Source organism: Ascaphus truei, chromosome 1, assembly GCF_040206685.1.
Source record: "Ascaphus truei isolate aAscTru1 chromosome 1, aAscTru1.hap1, whole genome shotgun sequence".
Classification (NCBI taxonomy): Eukaryota; Metazoa; Chordata; class Amphibia; order Anura; family Ascaphidae; genus Ascaphus; species Ascaphus truei.
In genome coordinates, this window is record NC_134483.1 from 276,937,905 (window position 1) to 276,959,841 (window position 21,937).

General features: G+C 46.1%; 1 protein-coding gene across 1 annotated transcript in view; it reads left to right on the forward strand.

The window, feature by feature from the left end:
- The window catches only part of CORO2A (coronin 2A), a 425,741-nt gene that overhangs the window by 103,400 nt on the left and 300,404 nt on the right, over positions 1 to 21,937 (forward strand). The window contains exon 3 of the mRNA XM_075604517.1: positions 17,408 to 17,524. Within this exon, the coding sequence (XP_075460632.1) occupies positions 17,408 to 17,524 (117 nt within the window). The remainder of the gene's footprint in view (positions 1 to 17,407; positions 17,525 to 21,937) is intronic.

Consider the following 21,937-nt stretch of genomic DNA (forward strand, 5'->3'; position numbering starts at 1 on the left):
GCCTCTAGCGATGCTTTGGTGAGGCTCAGGGTAGCCTTCAGTTTCTCATGCTGCTTTGCGGGGACATACTGGGTAATCAGACATTCCTGCAGCATCTGTATTTCTTTAACAGCCTGCAGATTGTCTTCCTACAGAGTTCGCTGCTTCTCCTCGGCCATCTGGAGGTGCGTACGCAGACCTGGCAGTTGGTTCTGCAGTCGGTGCTCTGCTTCAAACTTCTCACCTTCCAGCAGTCTATTTATTTCTTTAAGCTCGTGCAGCTTTTCATTCTTTCCTTGACTTCGTCTGTCAAATGAAAATGTTCTTCTTTCAGTTTTAAGTTTTCTCTTTTTAATCTTAAATTTTCTCCTTTTTCAGTCTCTGTACTATTCAGGGCCACCTTGCAGTCCTCCTTCCATTTACGCACATCTGCTTTGAGAATGACAGTCACCTGGTGTGAGACTTCCTTCTCTAGGTTGAGGGTCTGAAGCTCCTTCTGAGAGACATTGAGATCTGTATTAAGATTGAAAATAGTTTCTTTAGAAATGTCCAGCTCCTCAGTGAGACTATGTAGTTCCTTTCTGGAGACTTCCAGGTCTGTGCGGCAGCTGTTGGTCTCATGATGTGAGGCATCCAGTGCTCTGCGGAGTGTCTGAGCCTCTTTCTGAGGTACGTCCACCTCTGTCCGGACACTGTTGACCTCCTGTTATGAGGCATTAAGCTCTACACGAAGAGTGTGAACCTCTTGCTGAAAGACTGCCATCTGCTTTAGTGCCTCCTCATACTTCCGCTTCAGCTTAGCCATCATTTTATCAGATTGGCTCTGCTTTTCATCCATGGCTGAAATTGTAGCGTTTGCAGTATCTAGCTCAGTCTTAAGATTGTCCAATTCTGTCCTGGCCAAAGAGTAAATTGTGAGCACATCTTTCTGTAGCTTCACGTTATTTTTCTGTAGCTCTGTGTAACCATCTTTTCACGGAGCATATCACAGTCATGCCCAGCATTTTTCAGGGCATCTTCAGGGCTGGTTTACACAAAATGCAGTAACCCGGCGCCCCAAATGACAACAATACAACAGTCCAAAGGTCAGTCCATATGGTTGGGGGAAGTTCTTTATATACAGTAGTTCTTGTTGTGGAAGAAGTGATGGTTCAGTTGCAGACTGTTGCTTCCGAGCTCCTCCTATAATGCAATAAACAAAAGAGAAAAGACCATTGCGCAGCCACACGAACCACTGAACGCCTCCAAAAAAGGATCAGAATAATAAACTTACAAACATATTGTGTCAGTGTTCCTTTGAGAGAATCTGTGCTTTAACCAACTTCTTTTTTCCCAGATATCACGAAACCCACGTGTTTTCCTTTAAATGTCAGTCCACTCTTCTGTTCACTCACAGCAGCTCCCCTTGGGGATATTCCCCGTGTGTTCCCAGAAAGGAGATAACAAGGGAAATGATGGTGCAGATTTGATAAAATTTAATAACAATAAAATATAGTAAAAACAGCCAAATGCTTACTCACATAAGCCAGGCTGTGATAAGACAGCTGACAATGTGCCGTCCGCAGCTTGATACAGTCTGGGGCAAGGATCTCTGTGGCAACTATACTCTCACTACTCACAAACCCCGGTGTTAGCGTCAGACTCTGCGCAGCTGCCTGATAACGCTCCCCTTCCCGGTTCTCATGTGCTAGTGTAGCTTGCAGTGTTGCAACCAGTACTCGCGTGCTGTCTCTGCTCCCTGCTCCACGAGGCAGACGCCTCTCTCAGCGCAACTTGATGACGTCACGCTGTAGCCAAAGCATTCCCAGCTGATCTCCCAGCTACTGACGGACGTGCCCGCTCAAACTCCTCCCTCTCCAAGCGCGTTTCGTGACTCAATGCGGTCACTTAATCAGTGGTGAGGGGGAGTTGCTACCACTGACCAATATATATCCTGGAGAGTACTATACAGTTAATTGAACACACCATTACCCAATACAATTAACACCCCACTACCAGCCTTATTATTACTAGTAGGGAATCATGCATTAAGATTGAATGGCAATATCTTCCGCACATCTTTGTAACAATACCCCGAAGGGTTAAATACAAATATCAATACATAAATCCACAATTAACCAATAAAATGCACCTAATCATAACATACTGGTTGATACCACTAGCGATTTAACCCTGGGATTAAGTGGCAGCAAACCCAGCACACATTGCTTGAACAAAATAGTATTAAAAATGGAATGATTAATATCTAGCCAATGCATGTACAATTGATGAATCTTAGATTACCAACTAAAAAAACATACTAAATGAATCTATATGACGGGGAAGGGGGTCCTTAGATCTGCTAGAAAAGAGGCCAGATCGAAATCTATATTTATTTATTTATTTATTTTATTTATAAAATATTTTACCAGGAAGTAATACATTGAGAGTTACCTCTCGTTTTCAAGTATGTCCTGGGCACAGAGTTAGGACAAATAATACATGGTTACAAATACAGTTAAATAAATGAAGAGGGTACATTATATACAAGACATTGCGTGCACAGTTAAAAAAAATATATATTATGGGCGTATGAAACAGTTACAGACCAGATTAAAATGTGAGACAGCCTTAGATTTGAAAGAACTTAAACTGGTGGTGGATGTGAGAGTCTTTGGTAGGTTGTTCCAGTTTTGGGGTGCACGGTAGGAGAAGGAGGAACGTCCGGATACTTTGTTGAGCCTTGGGACCATGAACAGTCTTTTGGAGTCTGATCTCAGGTGATAAGTGCTGCATGTGGTAGGGGTGAGGAGCTTGTTCAGGTAGCTGGGTAGCTTGCCCATGAAGAATTTAAAGGCAAGACAGGAAAGGTGAACTTTGCGCCTAGACTCGAGTGATGACCAATCTAGTTCTTTGAGCATATCGCAGTGATGTGTGTTGTAGTTACATTGGAGAACAAAATGACAAATTGAATTGAAGAGGGTGTTTTGACAGGGTGAAGTCAACCCCTATCAGTTATGCCTGGGAAACATATGTCTGAGTGCTTCATCCAGCACTCATAAGGGTTAACTCAGGTGGAAGCTAGCTAATCATGATGTAAGCTGACACCTGAGAGCCAGCAAGGTACATAAAGGATCTTGTTACCAACAGTAGCTGCCTGTCTCAGATGAGAGCACATGGATAGATGTGCTGCTAGCCAGAAGGATACAGCACTACTTACTGCAGCCAAAGTAAGATTTGTTTCATTTGTTTGCATGACTGCTTAAAAAGACTCTTACGGTTTGGGTATGGTTTAGCCAGCCAGCCTGCTAGCTAGGACTGCTGTGTTAATCAGTTTTCTCCCAACGTGGAGCAGGATTTATTTGCTTAAAGGGACAGTGTACCCGCATGTTATGTTGCTGTGGAGAAATAAAGCCACTGAACGTTTTCATTTATCCTGAAACTACACGTGTGGACTGTTCCCTGACCTCGGCTACAGGCCGTCCTGCCACAGGTGGTGTCAGAAGTGGGATGTCGGACGGCCCCTGTATCTGAAGGGCCACACAAAAAAAAATGGAAAAAATGGAGAATTTTTTTTCTCAGTTCCTTGAGCAACAGCTCCAGCTAGCAGAGAAGCAAGCAGAGCGACAAGCCCAGCAAGATGAGTGACAAGCCCAGAAAGCTGAGCGACAAGCCCAGCAAGATGAGCAACAGGCCCAGCGAGAGGAAAAGCTACTCCAACTGCTGGTCGAAGGCCCAGCCCCAGGCAGACCAGGGATTCCAAATAACCCACCAGTGATGCTGCATAAAATGAAGCCAAACAAAGACCCAGAGGCAATTCTCCACACTTTTGAAAGGGTAGCCACGGCCCACGGCTGGACAGTTGATCGCTGGGTAACGACTCTGGCTCCACTCCTCATAGGGGAAGCTCAGGCAGCCTACCAGGCTCTTCCAGCAGATGAGGCCATGGACTATCAGCAACTAAAGGCTGCTATTCTGGATCGCCTAGGCCTCATTCCAGATACCTACCAACAGCGGTTCCGGACAGTCAAATATACAAACAGAGACAGACCCCGGGTCGTAGCCCACCACTTAGTAGACTTATGTACCAGGTGGATACAACCGGAAAAACATGACAAGGCAGAGATCCTTGAACAGTTTGTGCTCGAGCAGTTCATACAGATACTGCCCCCCTCCTCCCGCTCCTGGGTAAAAAGACACGCTGCATTTTCCCTGAATTCAGCGGTCCGCTTGGTGGAAAACTTCCTGGGCGACGACACCCAACAGGATAGCTGGGAACGGCCGGTGCAAACACCAGTTGCTTCTGGTGATGCTAGAGGCAGGAGAGCAGACAATCGAGGGGTCTACAACCCGCCAGCTCAGGAGATCCAGTCAACCCGATCGGAAGACCCTTTCCCATCTCGGAGGGTTCCTGGTACAAACTCCCGCAGAGACGCCCATCCTGGGTCCGAGGCCACTGGATCACTCAAGGGAGGCCGCCACCCACAGTATTCCCCAAGAACCTGGACTCCTGTCACCCACCCGGTGGAGAGGATAACCCCACCAACCAGAAGGGAGGACCCCATCCAACAGTGGAGAGGTCCAAACACTGAGCCCCATCGAGAGCTTCCGCTGACGACCGAGGTTGCGGATTCAGGAGATGATGAGATGGACTGTTCATATGGCAGAACCCCTGCCACAGCTTGTCTCCGAGGGGACCACAATCCGTGGTTAGTCCCAGCATCTCTGGAGGGGACAAAAGTAAACGCCATGCTGGACTCGGGCTCTGGAAAAACCCTGATCCTAGAGGGCCTAATTCCAAGCAATAGACTATCTTATGACTCTCCTTGGAATATCGAGTGTATCCATGGGGACACAAAGAGATACCCAACGGCGAACGTTCTACTGCGTATCCAGGATCAAGAGGCTAGCCTACTAGTGGGAGTTGCTCCCTGGCTACCTGCTCCTGTTCTACTTGGCCGAGACTGGCCCTACCTCGAAACATTGTTGGCCCCTACTCCTACGGAGCCTACTTCTCTGGTACCAGAGAAGCCCGGAGACTTGTTCCCTTTTTCCCCAGAGATTTTTTCCCGTAGACACCATGTCCCAAAGACACGTAAACAGAGACGTGCGGAAAAAGAGGACTGGTTAAGAAAGGCTGGGACTCTTGGTAACATTAGTCAGCCCAAAGGACTGCCGGTCATGGCCGGGGATGACCAGGGTGGGGAACAGATAGATACGGGAATTTTGCCAGACCTGGATCTTCCTGACTTCCGTCAGAGGCAGAGGGAGGACCCAGCTCTGGCTAGACAATATGAGAAGGTGGTACAGGTCAACAACAAGATAATGGACGAACAAGGTGTAAGAGTGTTTCCACATTTTGAACTGTTAAATGACATTCTATATCGTGTGAATAAGGTTACACAAACAGGGGAGGTCATTCGACAGATGCTAGTCCCTAAAGGGTTGATTAAAACGGTGTTCACCCTAGCCCATACTCTCCCATGGGGTGGTCATTTGGGCAGAGATAAAACCACGGACCGCATCTCGTCCCGGTTTTACTGGCTGGCATACATGGTGACATCATGAAACTATGTGAGACATGTCCTGAATGCCAGTTAACTAGCCAAAAAGGACAGAAGCCGTCTCCCTTGGTTCCTCTGCCCTTGGTAGCTGTCCCATTCGAGAGAATTGGGGTAGATCTGGTCGGACCTTTAGAACCCTCTGCGAAGGGACATAAATTTATACTCATTGTTGTAGATTATGTCACCAGATATCCTGAGGCCTTCCCTCTGAGATCAGCCACTGCTAAACTTTATTCATCTGTATTGTGATTTTTTATTTTATTTTATGGCAACATATCTGGCTCCCCTAATATCTGGAACTATTGTCTGTTGAGCTTTGGGAACAAGCTCTAAAAGGGTAGTAGTAAGATTTATTTGCCTTTTTTCACCTTTTTCACTGCACCATTTATTTTACTGTCATTCACGTTTATCACACGTTTATCTGCTTATATATATCACTTCACCTAATAGTGTTGAGCGCCATTCAGTGCTTTTTCCCAAAATTTTCCAATTACTACCGGAAATTCATCCGCAATTTTTCCTCTATCATCGCTCTGATCACTGTTTTAACCCAAAAAGGAGCCGATCCTTCAGCTTTTTCACCCAAGGCTATTACGGCATTCAAAACCTTAAAACAAGCGTTTGCCTCAGCTCCCATCCTCCTACACCTGAACACCAGTTTTCCATTCACCCTAGAAGTTGACGCTTCGGACTGCGGTGCTGGCGCAGTCCTTTCCCAGAAATTTTCTCCTCAGGACAAACTCCGCCCTGTGGATTTTTTTCTAAGAAATTCTCTCCGGCCGAGCGTAATTATGACGTGGGCAATAGGGAACTTCTAGCTGTCATGTTGGCCCTTCAGGAATGGAGGCACCATTTGGAGTGGTCAAAAGAGCCGTTCACGATTCTCATGGACCATAAAAATCTTCTCTACATCGAAAATGCCCGCTGCCTAGGATCCCGCCATGTTCGTTGGTCATTATTTTTCTCTAGATTTAATTTTATTTTGTCCTACATTCTCGGGACCAAGATCGTCAAGGCGGATGCCCTTTCTAGACAGTATCCTTCTGAAGAGATTTCACGGAGGAAGAAGCTTTATTGCTGTGCTCCGCTTCTTCCTCCGTGAAATCTCTCTGCTGTACTTACCTACAAGTGTGATGCACGCCGACGGAACACCTGCCTTTGAATCGTGAGTACTCTTCTCCTTCATGCGAAGGATTGGAGGTTTATCTAGTTCTTTATGTGCCATTCACCAGGGTGACTGTCAATAATGGTGTCCACACAGAGTTTTATTTATATACATGTTACTCTTATGTTGGAAATTATACACCACATGTTCCCACACTAAGGAGATCTATCTAGGCATATTGGATTATTCAACACTCACGAGGCTGGATCAAAGCTGTTCATCAAAGCTGTTCATCAAAGCTGGTTACATGTACCTTTCAAGATATTGCTGTACTTATGGTAAAATATAGTTGAGCACCGAATTTCTGGATCCTTTCCTAGTACTGTTTCCTTCTGAAGAGAGACCGGAGAAAACTACTGAGAACATCCTTCCCAAGCAAAAGATCCTCGCGGTCGCTACATTCAAGAATGTGGAAAAGATCCTTAAGTCTCAAGAACACCTTCCTAGAGACCTCGACGTACCAAAGGATACATTGTACGTATAGCCCAAGTTTATTCCTGAGATCTTGGATTGGGGCCACGCTTCTCGTTCAGCAGGACATCTGGGTTTCAAGAAGACACTGGACCTCGTTTGTCGCACATTCTGGTGGCCCAATATGGCCAAGACCATCCTCGAATATACTCGTGCCTGCCCGGTATGTGCGCAGAATAAGTTATCTCGACAGAGACCCCATGGCCTTCTTATGCCCTTACCCATCCCAGAACGTTGCAGATCCCACATTTCCATGGACTTTATTGTCGAATTACCTAGGTCGAATGGCATGAACACCATACTAGTAGTGGTGGATCGGTTCTCCAAGATGGCTCATTTAATCGGCACTTCTTAAGGCCTCCCAGACTTTGAAGCTTCAGGCTGACCATCGTCGCCGACCTGCACCCAGTTACAAGCCAGGGGATAAGGTTTGTTTGTCTACCAAGAATATCCACCTCATGACCCCTTCCCCTAAATTGTCTCCTAGGTTTCTGGGCCCGTTTTCCATCACAGAGCAGGCCTTCCACCTTCAATTACCTCAAAGTATGAGAATTCCTAACGTATTTCACACGTCACTTCTCAAACAATTTATCTCCAGTTCTCTCTTTCCGGACCACACTCTCCGATTAGATCCTGTGATTATACAGGGCAACGAAGAGTACGAGGTTCAAGCTATACAGGATTTCCGCTTCTCGAGATGTAAGGTTTAATTCCTTGTCCATTGGAAGGGCTTTGGGCCCGAAGAAAGATCTTGGGTATCTCTTAAAGACATTAACGCACCAGGGCTTCTCAAACGCTTCCGGAAAAAGTTCCCGTCCAAACCTTGGGAGGGTCGTCCTGAAGCCGACCCTGAAGGGAGGGTACTGTAAGGTTTCGGGGCTCATGGCGCGACCCCTCCTTAACTCTGAATGCCCCCGCTGCCATGAAATGTCACCCTCGCCTTTCCCACCTGGCTCCCGCTATGGTGGGGCGCCCACATCGTCCCCGACGGACCATCACCCCCCCGCGGACAACCAGCACACTGGCAGTTTCCATTGGTCCCGGGTGCGTGTTCTCCGACATTACAGAGCGCGCGCCGGGCCAGGCTAATTTATTCACTGAGCTAGAAGTGAAACCATGCCCCCAACCCATGCGCTGGCTACAACTTAACCCTAAAGCTGCTCACCAGGCTGCCTATCATATGAACCAATCCAGGACAGCTCCTCGTGCACCTCCAGACCTGCCTCCGCTCCCTATTGGTCAGCTGCATTATATAGTACCTGTCTTACCTCTTTCACATTGCTCGACATAGTCTCCACTTGTGGATGTCTACTCTGGTTTCCACTTCTCTCTGCTACTCAGGTTACGACGCGTCTTGGTGGACTATTCTCTCTGGCTCTCAACCCCGACTATCTGGACCTCTCCACTCCCTGTCCTTGGCTAACGGCAACTACCACATCTCTTCTATATCCGGTACCAACAAGTATAACTCAAGTTATATCCACCTGGCCTGGCAACACCAGAATACCACACTCCGGACACGCTCTTTCTGCTGCGGGTGCGTGCACTCATACGTCCCACCTCAGTACAAGGGACGGGTGTGGTCTGGCGGCAGCACTGGCATAACATAGACTCTTTGAAGAGTTCCATTTTTACCTCCCAGACAGGGCCACTGACAGATTTCCCGGGGCTCAAGACTAGAGTTAAGTCCAGCCCCCCCCCCTATTTAGGCGGTATTGCGAGCCTCCAACCATTTCACACCTCACAAGCATCCTCTAATTCCACCCTCTTCCCATCTTTTTCTCTCCCCTCCTGTTACAGTTGTGCTCGCCACAAACCGAGGCCGGACCGCGGGGCTGAGGTGGGGTTATATATTCACCGACCTTAGACTGCGCAGACTGGTCTGGAGTGCGAAGTTCATAGTGAAACTGGCCGGGTTCAGGGCTGGAAAGAACAGCGTAGTCGTTGGATGAGCCAGAGCCGGGGTAGGAGATATTCGGATAGTCGTAGTTCAAGCATGGAGTTGGCAACAGGAAATCAAGCTGGTCCTTCTGCTTCAGCGTTATTGCTGCAGGTCGGGAACAGGGTTTGGACAAGTGGCATCCACGGCCCATGGCACCGGTCTAGGAGAGGGAAGACTGACCAGAGTGGGCACGCAGCCAGGCAGCACTGGTAACCCCGTGCTTCAGCGCAAACGTTCAAGCAGGCCTCTGCAAAGGGAGAGAGTCAACAGGCCACGGCATCCAAACAATACCTCTGCTGGGTGAATGCAGCAGGTACTAGAATCCAGGCAGGCAAAACACAGGCCTCTATGAACCAGGAACTCAGGCCTCAGCGTAGCGAAGCGAACTAGAACAATAACAAGAGAGATAAGTAACGAGAGATTACAAGCCAGAGGCTTGTGGCAAAACACAGGTAACATCCAAGAAGGATTATGCTCGGCAGAGAGGGATTGTGGGAATGCAGTATTTAAAGGTCAGCGGGCCAATCTCAGAAGGGGGAGTGTAAGAGCATTCTTCCAATGAGAGAGCACAAACTGGAGCTGCAGTAAATAGCTTGCACAGCTGCTGTAGATACCAGGTGGAGTGTTCCAGGACTGCCCAGATCTGCAAGGCAAGGGTAACCAGTAAACTCAGGTGTGGATTCCTTACAGTACCCCCCTTCAGATGAGACCTCTGGGCGAACATGACCACTCATAGAGTTGGGGGACCTGGCATTGTTCCTGAGCTGTCTAGGATTGGGGGTAGAGTCATGGTCCAGAGACCTAGGGCACTCCTTTGCATACCCCCCCCCCCGGTGAGAACTTTTAGCCAGACAGGGCCATCCATGGGTCTCTGGGACATTGAGTTGTTCCTAAAGTGCTTTAGGCAGGAAGGGGATCCGTAAACGAGCAGTTCATTGGCGAGTACCGTTCTAGGATATGAGAATGGTGGCACAGACATTTTTGGTACGGGGCTCGCCACACGAAATGACTTGTAAATCCAGAGCTGTGGAGACGGAGGCGTTTCCAGAATAGAAACATTAGAGGGGTCCCAGCTGGGTGCCCGGTCCCTAGTAGTCATACCATAGTGCGGGCAAAGAGGCCACAATAATTGATCGGTATAACAGGGAGACCCTCCAGACAGGCTGTAGATACCAAGGGGGGTGTTCCAGGACTGCCCAGGTCTGCAAGGCAAGGGTAACCAGTAAACTCAGGTGTGGATTCCTTACACCTTCGTCTCACTCCCCCTTCTTTACTCACCCCCTCTCGCCTCGCATGTATTTATTTTGCCTGCGTCTCACTCATACTCCCTGTTTTCCTCACTCACCCCCTCTAACACGCCCCCACCTTCCATCAATTACTCTCCCTCAATCCCCCACCACAAAATACATACCAAACCCCCACCCCATATTATAAAGACCCCCACTCCCCCCATTCCATATTAAAAAGACCCCCACTGCCCCCCAATACATAGTTACATAGTAGATGAGGTTGAAACAAGACATGCGTCCATCAAGTTCAACCTATGCTAAATTTAGACGACAGATACTTTATCCTATATCCGTACTTACAGTATATTGATCTAAAGGACGGCAAACAACACCAGTGAAATATCATCCAATGATATCTCATAAGGGGAAAAATATATACCTTCTTGACTCCAAGAATTGGCCATCATATCACTCCCTGGATCAACATCCTTCCCATGTTTACTTATTTGGTATATCCCTGTACTGCTGCGGCACAGTTTATTCGAGCATTTGCCCGTTCTGTGCCGCAGCAGTAGCCTGGCGCGCGCCCGAGTGTGACGGGCGCACGCCGAAGCAGCGGAAGAGCGCCCTCCGATCGGGGCGCTCTCCCTACCGCTGCCGGGTCCGCCGGGTCCCCCGGAACCCCCTGCCGCTGTCCCGCGATCGCGGGACACCAGGGCTCCCTTGGGGAGCACCTGGACACGCGTGCAGCGGGCGCACGCTCCCGATGACGCATGACCGCGCGTCTATGACGCGCGGCACGCCGAGGGGCGGCCACTAGCAAGCCGGGAGATTTCCCGGCTTGCGGTACCGACCACACTTCAATAAAGTGTGTCGGTAGTGTATACCATTCCTTTCTAAAAAGATGTCCAACTTTTTTTTAACAAATCTAATTTATCTGGCATCACAGTCTCCATGGGTAAAGAATTTCACATTTTAACTGCCCTTACTGTTAAGAACCCTTTCCTTTGTTGCTGGTGAAACCTCCTTTCCTCCAACTTTAAGGGATGACTCGAGTCGTTTGTACTGCCCTTGGGATGAATAGTTCTTTTGAAAGCTCCTTGTACTGTTCCCGGATATATTTGTATATAGTTATTATATCCCCTCTTAGACACCTCTTTTCATATATATATAGATCTAATTTAGTTAGCCTCTCTTCATAAGTTAGAACAGTGATTCCCAACCTTTTTTTGTTTGGAGGAACTCTTGAAGTATTTCGAAAAATCTCAGGGATCCCCTATCTGGCTGATACATATTAGGTTCGACAGGGGTAAATCACAACATTTCACACCTCATGAGCCCCCTCTATTTCCCACCCTTTACCCATTTATTTCTCCCCCCTGTCTCACTCACTCTCCTGCCTCGCAAGTATTTCTCTCCCCTGCATCTCACACTTACTCCCTCTTTTCCTAACTCCCTCCCTCTCCCCTCTCACTCGCCCCTATCTTGCGTAAATTTTCCCACTCTCACTAAATCCCCCCCCAACAAAATACATACCAAAAACCCCCACCCCCCTAAATACATATAACCCCACCGCCCCAATACATTTTAAAAAGACCCCCTGTAACAGGGGAGTTATCCCTGTTCAGGAAATATGCCTCTAATCCAGCAGTGTGGTGGTTAACTGCTGGTAGTCAATTAACAAACACCACCTGCCTGATTAGGTTGCTTAGAAAAGCCTGCCCTTGAAACAGAAAGGGAGATTGTTCCTTTCTCACACCTTGTGAGACTGACATGGGGACAGATGTCTTGAGCCTGCCAGAAGAAATACTGTAGCAGAGCTGCTTGCAAGACACTTCTAAACCTGAATGCTGACAAAACCTGAGGAAAAGGTAGCAACGCAGGAACAGAGAAGACTTTCCCTCCAACCACAAGGAACAGATACGACTTTCATTTATAAGACTTTTTATATCTGCTCATTTCATGATATATGTTTGGGGCTGGGAGACATGCTTATCTAAAGGGAGTTGTGGACTGCATAGTATTTCACTAGAAATACTCCCAAGTGAATAGAAGCTTTGTTTACCCCTTGTTGGGATGGTTTCCTGATGTTAAGGAAACAGGCGCAATAAAAGCCTTATTTAATTTCACCATAACCAGTCTCCCTTGCACACCTCTGTGAGCGTCCGCCTACACCTCCACTGCCCCAATATATTTTTTAAAGACCCCCACCGCCCCAATACATATCTCCCCCAGCACCCCTCATTATCATCATCCTCATATACCCACACCCCTTCATCTCACATCACCCTACCCCTCACATCTCCCTCTCCCCCCCCCCATATGCCTACCTCAGGTGGGAGGAGAGGCTGGTTACCTGTGGTTGCAAGCGGAGGAGGCGACGGCAGGCGGGCAGGAGGTGGTAGGGGTGAGTTGTGAATGAGGAGGAGAGGGGTGAGTGAGGAGAGGGGTGAGTGAGGAGAGGGTGAGCTGCCCCTCAGACACTCGGTGTGATCACAGCCGCACATCTCCTCTCCCAGGATACACAGGGACAGACACTGAAGTACGGCAAGCACAGGGGGGGGGGATTACAGATCCTGGTGCTCACATGATGGCGAAGTCTTTCTCTCCCTGCCTGAGAGCGGATGAGGGGAGGGGGAGAGCCAGGAAACCCATCGTGGGCCGCACAGCGAGTGCGGGCAGCCCATGGTCCAGGCGGAATCCCTGGGACGGCTCAACGGAACCCCAGGGTTCTGCAGAAACCTGGTTTAGAATCACTTAGTTAGATTGTTCATGCCCTTTATTAATTTGGTGGCTCTTCTCTGCACTCTCTCTAGTTCCATAATGTATCTTCTAATTAGTAGTGCCCAAAATTGTACTCCACACTCAAGGTGTAGTCTTACCAATGCTTTATAAAGGGGCATAATTATGTTTACTTCCCTTCCGTCCATTGCCCATTTAATGCAAGATAAGATCTTGGTTGCATTTGCAGCTACTGCATGACTTTGGGCACTATTTGTAAGTCTGCTATCTACATGCACTCCTAAATATATCCCCATTTTACTTGTAAGTCGCCTGTTTATTCTTGCTTCCCAAATGCATAAACTTACATTTATCTGTATTAAACCTCATCTGCCATTTACCTGCCCAAGTTTCCAGTCTCTCCAAGTCCTTCTGAAAATTACATATTACATATTAAAATGACCCCCACTACCCCCAATACATATTAAAAGCCCCCCACTGCCCCCAATACATATTAAAAAGACCACCCACTCCCCCAATACATATTAAAAAGACCCCCATGACCCCAATACATATTAAACAGATCCCCACTCCTCCCCCCATACATATATAAAGACCCCCACTCCCCCCAATATATATAAAAAGACCCCCACCCCTCCACAATACACAAAAAAACTAGACTTAAAAGTTGGGGATGGTCAGGCCAGACCCGGTGGCTATGGGAGTCTGGCAGCCAGCACTGCAAGTTTGGGCTAGCCTCTGGTCAGGCCAGGCCTGGCTGCAAGTCGCAGATGGGCCCCAGCTCTCCATCTGCTGCAGGCTTCCTCCCTCTGTGTCCTACGCCGAGCTTCCAAAGTCAGCATGCACCGGAAACTGAGGCCCATTTTACTTCTGGCACGGTGATGTCAGAGGGGCCTGTCATGCGCCACCAGAGGTTGGAAGCTCGGCGTGAGACACATATTGAGGAAGAGGCCTGCATCTGATGGAGAGCCAGGGCCCGGCCGTGACCAGCAGCTGGACCTGGCCAGAGGTTGGGGCCAATTTTCAGCACCAGCTGCTGGGTCCCCCCGCAGTTACCGGGCCCGGGACACTTGTCCCTTCTGTCCCCTCCCTGTCGGCGGCCATGCACCCAGATACCTAATATTTTAAATGCTTATGTCTCTTGAACAGCACATCAGATTTAAAAAATAAAAACAGTATTGGGAAGGTTATAAGGAGCTCTCCTCAAGTACCTGAGTGCCACCAGACCTCTAGCACTACAGTCATATTATTGGTCCTGGAAAGATCACATGAAATGCACAGGCCCCAGAGGTCAGAAATGAAAGTGGAGGGAGCTTTACTCCTGTTTGGAGCTGCCCTAGAGTAACTTAGACATCATTTTTCTATAGCAAATACAGGTGCGCCGACGAGTATTCTAAAACTTGCCTTAAACTTGACTAGGAAAATCTTGGGTAATCACCAACAAGATCCAGGTACATGCTGGGTACATGCTGCAAACATTTCAGTGACATTTCTGTAGAGAATATTGTCCCATCTGATTAACACAGCAGTTTGAATGGGACTGCCAGGGACCCCCGCTGTTAATCCGATGGGCCATTAGTCTGTCTGCAGAAATGTCACTGGAATGTTGCAGCATATACCCAAGATGTACCCAGGATGTACCTGGGTCTTGTTGGTGATTGCCCCAGATTTGTTTTAGAATACTCGTCGACACTAAAGTAGGTTTATATTTTCACTCTTTTTTACTGTATGTAATTGTTTTATCCAGACAAAAATATGTTAACTGGCGCTCATCCATTTAACAACGGGAATCCTTATCGCGGCTTAAGCAGAAAAATATAACAACGTTTATTTTTACATTGTCACAGGAGACCAGGACAATTACACCAGAGATCAATACACTAGACAGAAGTGCAAAGTTGAACAAAAATGAATGAATGAAAAAAGATTCCACAAACCTCCAGTACATAAGATCCACACACACTAACCCAGCTGGGGGAACAACCTAGAACCCTGGGTGCTGTGACCTCCATTCCGAAGTTTACCCTGATACGCGTTCCCAACTTGTGCCACTATCCTTGATGGTAGGGGCAGCTTGCTCTTCGTTAGTCAGCAGGTTTAAATTCCCTGCCGTCACTTCCTTCCAAACTTCTCCGCAAGTCTCTGGAACACCCTCAGATTACTGTGGATATTTAAAGGGTCCACTTTGGCTCTCTTGAGGATTCCACAACAAGTCTCTGGAACCTAAGCCAGGTTTCGATTGATATAGCCGTTGGTAATCCACCAAAATGGAGGACAGAGGCCCGACTAATCCCAGCACGGATTTTTAGCGAGCAAGGGCTCACCTGCATTAGACCAATCCGGAGCGAGGGGAGGTTGCTGGACTTTCAGGACAGCCCACGGGTGACTACAAAGCACAGTGCCGGCAACGGCTCCTTTATATTCCTTGTCCTCCCAATACCCACCCAAAGGGATAGGGGACTCAGTGTCTGGGCCGAACAACGGTCCCCCTCTGGGGAGCCTTTTCCCTCAGAGGCAGTGTATATTAATCACACAAGTATCTCCAAATAGAAACTATCATTCAAGGGTGGTTTTGAGTAGTCCAGTCTAACAACAAGGTTACTACTTTAACATACACCTGAGTGAAGAGACCGCAGCATTTAAAAATTCAATCGCACTTCAGCTCTAAGAGGATCATTCATCAAAACTCCAGCTGCAACACGCATATTGTTCAGTGTGCAATTATATTTCACGAGCTTTCCATATAAGACTTTCTCAAACCAGAGGGGATTGGATACCTATAAAGCTTTTATTGAGATACAGCACCAAAATCTACATCCAATACAGATTAGGACACTAGCAAATGTACAATTTGGAATCATCAAAGTGGATTTTCTATCATTATTGCTATAGTCTACTTATTGGTTATATTTGATGTATGTTTCATATTGTGTGTACAGTATGGGCTAGGCGGGTTGATTAAGCTTATTCAAGACATAGGATTTTTTGTATGTTGGATTCCCGTTTAGGGATCTTTTCAAATGTACCTTTTTAATGAATTGTAATTTTATATATTACTGCCTATTCTGTGGGAAACTTGGTATACCATCAGTGCTTCTAGTTATCATTAGTTACATATTCATGTTTTTCCTTTTTCTCTAGTGTGTTGGGGGGGGGGGGGGAGATTCCCCACCACACTCTCAGGCTGCAGAATATTTTATTTAGTATAGTATTACAGTATATATATTTAGAGTTACACATTAGCACCTTCATTTTTCTTTTGTTCTCTTATCCCCCACCTGATGTGGGCACAGTACACAGATACCAGATTGGTACAATAAACTGTACATACATAGATATCATATTATTGACTGGCGGGCATATCCTTTATTTAAGAGCAGCTAAATCTACCCCTACCATCACAGATATATAATATTCTTTTGCCACATGGTACTGTGCAGGGCCTGGACAGTCTCCAGAGCAGGGAACATTCTGTTGACATCACCCCTGGCAGGTTTCGCGTGTAAACCCTCTTCCTCAGAGGGGAAAAACGCATCAGGCATGATGTCATCAGAACACTGCTTCCGCTGGAGTCCGTCTAGATACTGTATTGTTTTTTGTTATGACGAAAATGACTCACGTTGATTAATGGATGATCGCCAGTTAGGATATTTTATCTGGATGTTTTGTGTGTTTCGATGCACAGATTTTTCTCTGAATAGACTGCTCTCGTCGCAACAGTACTTTCTACCAACTACAAGAATCACACTTTGATCATTATTACTCATATAAATTATATCAGAATATAGATTTTGAAACTTCATATATACTGTGGGTATTGTCTGGGTGTGTCTGTGTGTGTATGTTTATACATACATATAAACACATACACACACTGGAAAGCACTCTGTAAACAGAATGTGAAACCTGATGCAACATAAAATAAATCTTCAGAGAAAGTTCCAAGATCAGCATTCACAGGATACTTTTGCAAAAGGTGAACGATGTGTATTACAAAATATCGACATTTTGGTAATGTTATAAATACCTGTTTCAAGATACATTGACAAAGGTCTATAATTGGATTGAAACATCAATAATTTGTAATAAACATCTTTCACCTTTTGCAAAAGTATCCTGAATCCTGATCTTTGAACTTTCTTTATAAATCTATACATAAAGATAGATATATACGTACGTTTGTGTGTGTGTGTGTGTGTGTGTTTATGTATGCGTGTATATATCAGCTATATGGGACCACCCATTTAACAGACTAGATTTGGATATCAACTTTCAAAGCTAAGATTGGCACTGAAACTAGCTGTTAACATAAATCCCTTCTCAACTTTGCTTACAGTCAGGAAAACTTGACCCTCATCACCCGAAGGTTTGTGGTCACAGAGGGAATGTGCTGGACATCAAATGGAACCCCTTTGATGACTTCGTAATAGCCTCATGTTCTGAAGACGCTTCTGTAAGTTTAATTATTTAATTCACTTGTGTCCTAAAAATGGAGTATGTATGTGCTGAATATAGATTGCAAATGAAAAGGAGCTATATATCTGAAGGGTTAAATTGGATTTCCAATTGAAGAGGTGAGAAAAACAGCAAAAACAAACAACAAACCTGTTCTCTGATACCATTAATTTTATGAAATCCTTTAACCAATCTGTGCAGGTGGCATTTGCAATTCATCTGAAATTAAAGGAGCAGTTTGTCCTATTCGTTTTTGTATTACAGTAGCTCTCTTTTTTTTTTTTTTACAGTCTGGGTCCACCTGAGCCAAATGCCACTATTTTCAGTTCCGGGAACCACTCCATTCCAGACATAATTATCGGTGCAGTTTAAATCTCCCTCGGGAAACAAAATGTCTGCCAAATCTCAGGCCAACAGGAAGCTGCAACATCATCGGTTGGGCTTCCTATTGAATGGCATTTAAATCCCCTTTAAAAACTAGGAAGTAATACTGGTAACTTCACCAGTAACTATCTCGGGGACCAAAAAAGATCCCAGGAGCTAAAAATGTATTTTTTTGGTTATTTATGGTTGCTTGCTACTTTAAGTGAAGGTCTTTTCACTTTTTTTAAAACGTTGAAACGTGCTAATGTTTTAATTGTTTGTTTGAATTGATATTTAGCTTACCCTGATGTTAATACAGCTCTGTGTTTAAACTTTCAAATCCTGGTATCCATTGTAATTAAGTGTTTGAGTTTAATTTCCCTAGTAGTTGTAAGTCCTCAACAAATCGAACATTAAAATCTTCGCAATGTGCATAAAGCACAGAAATTATTATTTCTTAAGCTAAAATATTGTAGACCACACATGCGCACAGCTACAAAATGAAATTCAATTTTAGTTGAAATTAACCAATCAATATAAAAAAATCTACAAGAAATAATTTTCACAGGCGCTGCAAAAAAAAAAAAATCATTGTGGTTAATTTAAATAATCACATTATACTATATAACATTAGTTTATTATTCAGTACCTTACCTTAATTTGTCCATTAGTGTAATATTCACCTGAGGGTCGTAGCATAAGAAAGCATCTAAGAGCCCTTCTGTGATGGGGCACCTGAACATCGGGACTGGGCTCCCCTCTCCCTCTTCAACTTTAGCACGGCTGGACCGCGTGCTGCTTTCTCTAACTCACACCCTCTCCTCCTCCCCATGTCATGGTATGGCATGGGTGAGGGGGCGGGGCTATGTGGATTCAAAGGAATGGCTGGGGCGGGAATGCAGTCCGCGCCCTTCCAAGAAGTTTGTAATGATGGTGTCCGTGCAGGAGCATCTGGATTTGCTACAGAAAAAGCCTCTCTCCAGAGAAGATGGATGGCTCCAGCAACACCTTGCGGGTCTGCTTGTAGGCGATTGCAGTGATGGCAACACAGATCGCGGGTCAGATGACCACAGAATGGAGGCAAGTGTCGCGCCTGGGCAGCACAGCCAGAGAACCACGTGGCCGGCAGCAGGTGCAGTGGAGATCCAGGACCCACCTGTGTGGCGAACAGAGAAGTGTGCTCGTCCCGCATCAAGGAGCACAGCGGAGGTGGAGCAGACTGGTGATGGGAGGCGGGCAGCTGGGCGTAAGAGAAAGGCATTGGCCTCTATATCCCCCCCAGCTTCTGAGAAAGCAAGCCCCCTCCTCCCCCTTAAGTAAGACACAGGGTCCCTGGGTATCCTGGGGGCATGGGTGGTATTACCCTGAGGGGGACAGGCCAGGGGGTGTCTGAGCTGCCCTCACAGAGGGAAGGGCAGAAGCAGTTGTCACGATGGACACCAACTTTTACCAACACATTTATATTACTGGGTACTCGATTGAACAGAACAAGTTGCAAAATAAATTGTGATTTATATCCTTGATAGACAAACACACGACATCTGCAGAATACACTTAAAACAACACTTACTGGGATAAGGGAACAAAATAAATTGTCCTTGGAACAAAATAAATTAACCTTTGCTTGCAAGTGCAAGAAATGCAGTCTTGGTTTAAAGTTCCCATGGCCAGATCGCAAGTTGCCAATCTAATATCTCAGCCACCTCACGGAATTTTGTTAAAATTCGGTAGAATTCATTCCAGAGTCACCAGGGCTAACGAATTCCGAAGTTTGGGGCAAATCCTTGGTTGCGTTGTTATTAACCCCTTCTCTCCAGGACGGTTGCCGCTGTGCTGGAACAAAGTCTTGTGTCTTTACATCATGGATCAAACTACAGGAATCACACTGTGGATACCTCGGGAGCTATGGTTATTTACTGGCCATAGCGATCTTTAACATGTGGATCCAATCTCCTTGTGGGAACCATTTAACCCACCAATAGCCAGGTTGCCCACAGTTCATAAGACCGGGCAAAAAGGCTGTTCGGTGTGATTAGCGCAGGGGTCAGGTTGACACCCATGCCACTTAGCAAATCTGGGATATACCCATACCTTGGCGCCACTGAGTCTGATTTTTGACCCAGAGGTGTCAATAGCCTGGCATCTGTTATACCTCAGATTGACGGCCCTGTATAAATTATGGGTCTCTGGGTCTTTTCATCCCTGACACTCCGTTAGACTGAGGGGTGCTAAATCAGCGAGACCCCTTTGAAGCTCAGCCATGAAAATACCCCCAGCTCATTCATCCATATCACAGCTGGATGTCTGAGGAATTCCTCCTCAGACTTACAGAATACATCCTGCCTTACACTTAAAATCTGCAGCTTTTACACACTTTATTAAAACAACATGTTCCGTTTGTGTTATAACTGTAATTTTTATACAGCCGCGGCCCATTTTTTATTCTCCGACATCACCGCATTTTTCCAGCATTTTTTTCCAAATGCCACGCACTTCACCACATTCATGCTGCATTCTGACCGCATTCCTACCGCATTCATGTTGCATTCACAGCCGCGGTTGTTGCGCGGTTCATGTGTTTATTGATAATGGTTCGGATTTAATTGGTTGCAATTCTTCGCGTATCCGCCAGATGGCAGATATTCATGAATTGTAATGCGCATGCACTTCAGTAATGTGTTGACTTGCAGGTGTTTCGTTTAAAAAAGATACCACAGTGGTCTATTGTAAATTGGCCTTGGGACTGAAGGAAGAGGTTACAATAATGTATCAATTTAGGCTTTTCATATTAAAGAAAGACAAGCACCAGTTTCTGGTCTGGTTATTATCCAGAGAGTCCCGCCATGAGTACACAAGTGCAGCCCGTGTTCCAAAAACCCGACAGAACGTACGCTTATTTAATATGGGCCGCGATTAATGCAACAGATGATAAGATGGCAACCGTTGTTCAAATTTATCAGTATTTTATCGAAAACTATGACTTTTACAAATTTTTGCCAGATCCTCATGTGTGGAAGCGTGCAATAAAGAAAAAATTATGTAGCGATCCATGTTTTTTCGTATTGATCCTGATTTTATTGGAGGGTATTGGTGTGTATCACCGGGTTTTTCCCGTATCTATGATTATGCAGACGGCAAAAGGTCGTGTTAAAACCAAGTAAGAAACGTCAGTCGCTGGCAAGCAATGTGCCAGCACCAGCACCGGCTTCCAATAACGGTCCGACCATCAGTGACAACCCTTGCTGTCTGTCCACGCATGGATACCTGCAGCCTGAGCCGGATTTTGCGTACAGTTTCAAGCAAGCTTGCATGTACCTAAGCGATTTCCAGCCTCATCAGCTGACTACAGGTGTAGTAGTTCAGCTGTCACCTGTCAACGACGTGTATGATCAAGAATACGGGACTGGCAGTGGCCCGGCACCAGCTGATTGGGAAATTCTATGGTGAGTAATGTTGCCGTATTTTATTCTGTTTTTTTTATTTTGAAAATATCAATATCAGTGCGATTCAAAAGTCAAGCGATTCTCCCGTAAGCAATATCATTGGCTGAGCGGCTTCTACAGTAGATACTGAACAATTGGTGATAAGCTAGGCGCATGCGCATTGGAACCTTCCTAAACGCATACTGTATGCGTGTCATCACATCGACGGTAGGTGCATGCGCATTTGAACAGAAGACGTCCCCCGAGATAATTATTGGTGGGGCTGACTGTGGGAACTTCTTTAGGGAACTGACCATTACAGTAAAACTTGTACTTTTGTTTTTCCTCAGAAAAGAAAACTTTGTCATCTCATGTGGAAAACGGCGAATGGTGGGATTTCGATGGATAATATCGCGTTGTGTAACAATGCCTGCACATTGCTGAATCGGATTAAAAAAAACACGTACCGGAGTCTACAGTTTACTGGCCGTTGTTATTGATTAGGATAGAATACCTGAAACAGTATGCTGATGTTTTCAGACCGTACTGTATAGAATACTTTTTTTATATATACTGCTGCGGCCGAGTTTATTCGAGCATTTGCCCGTTCTCGGCCGCAGCAGTTA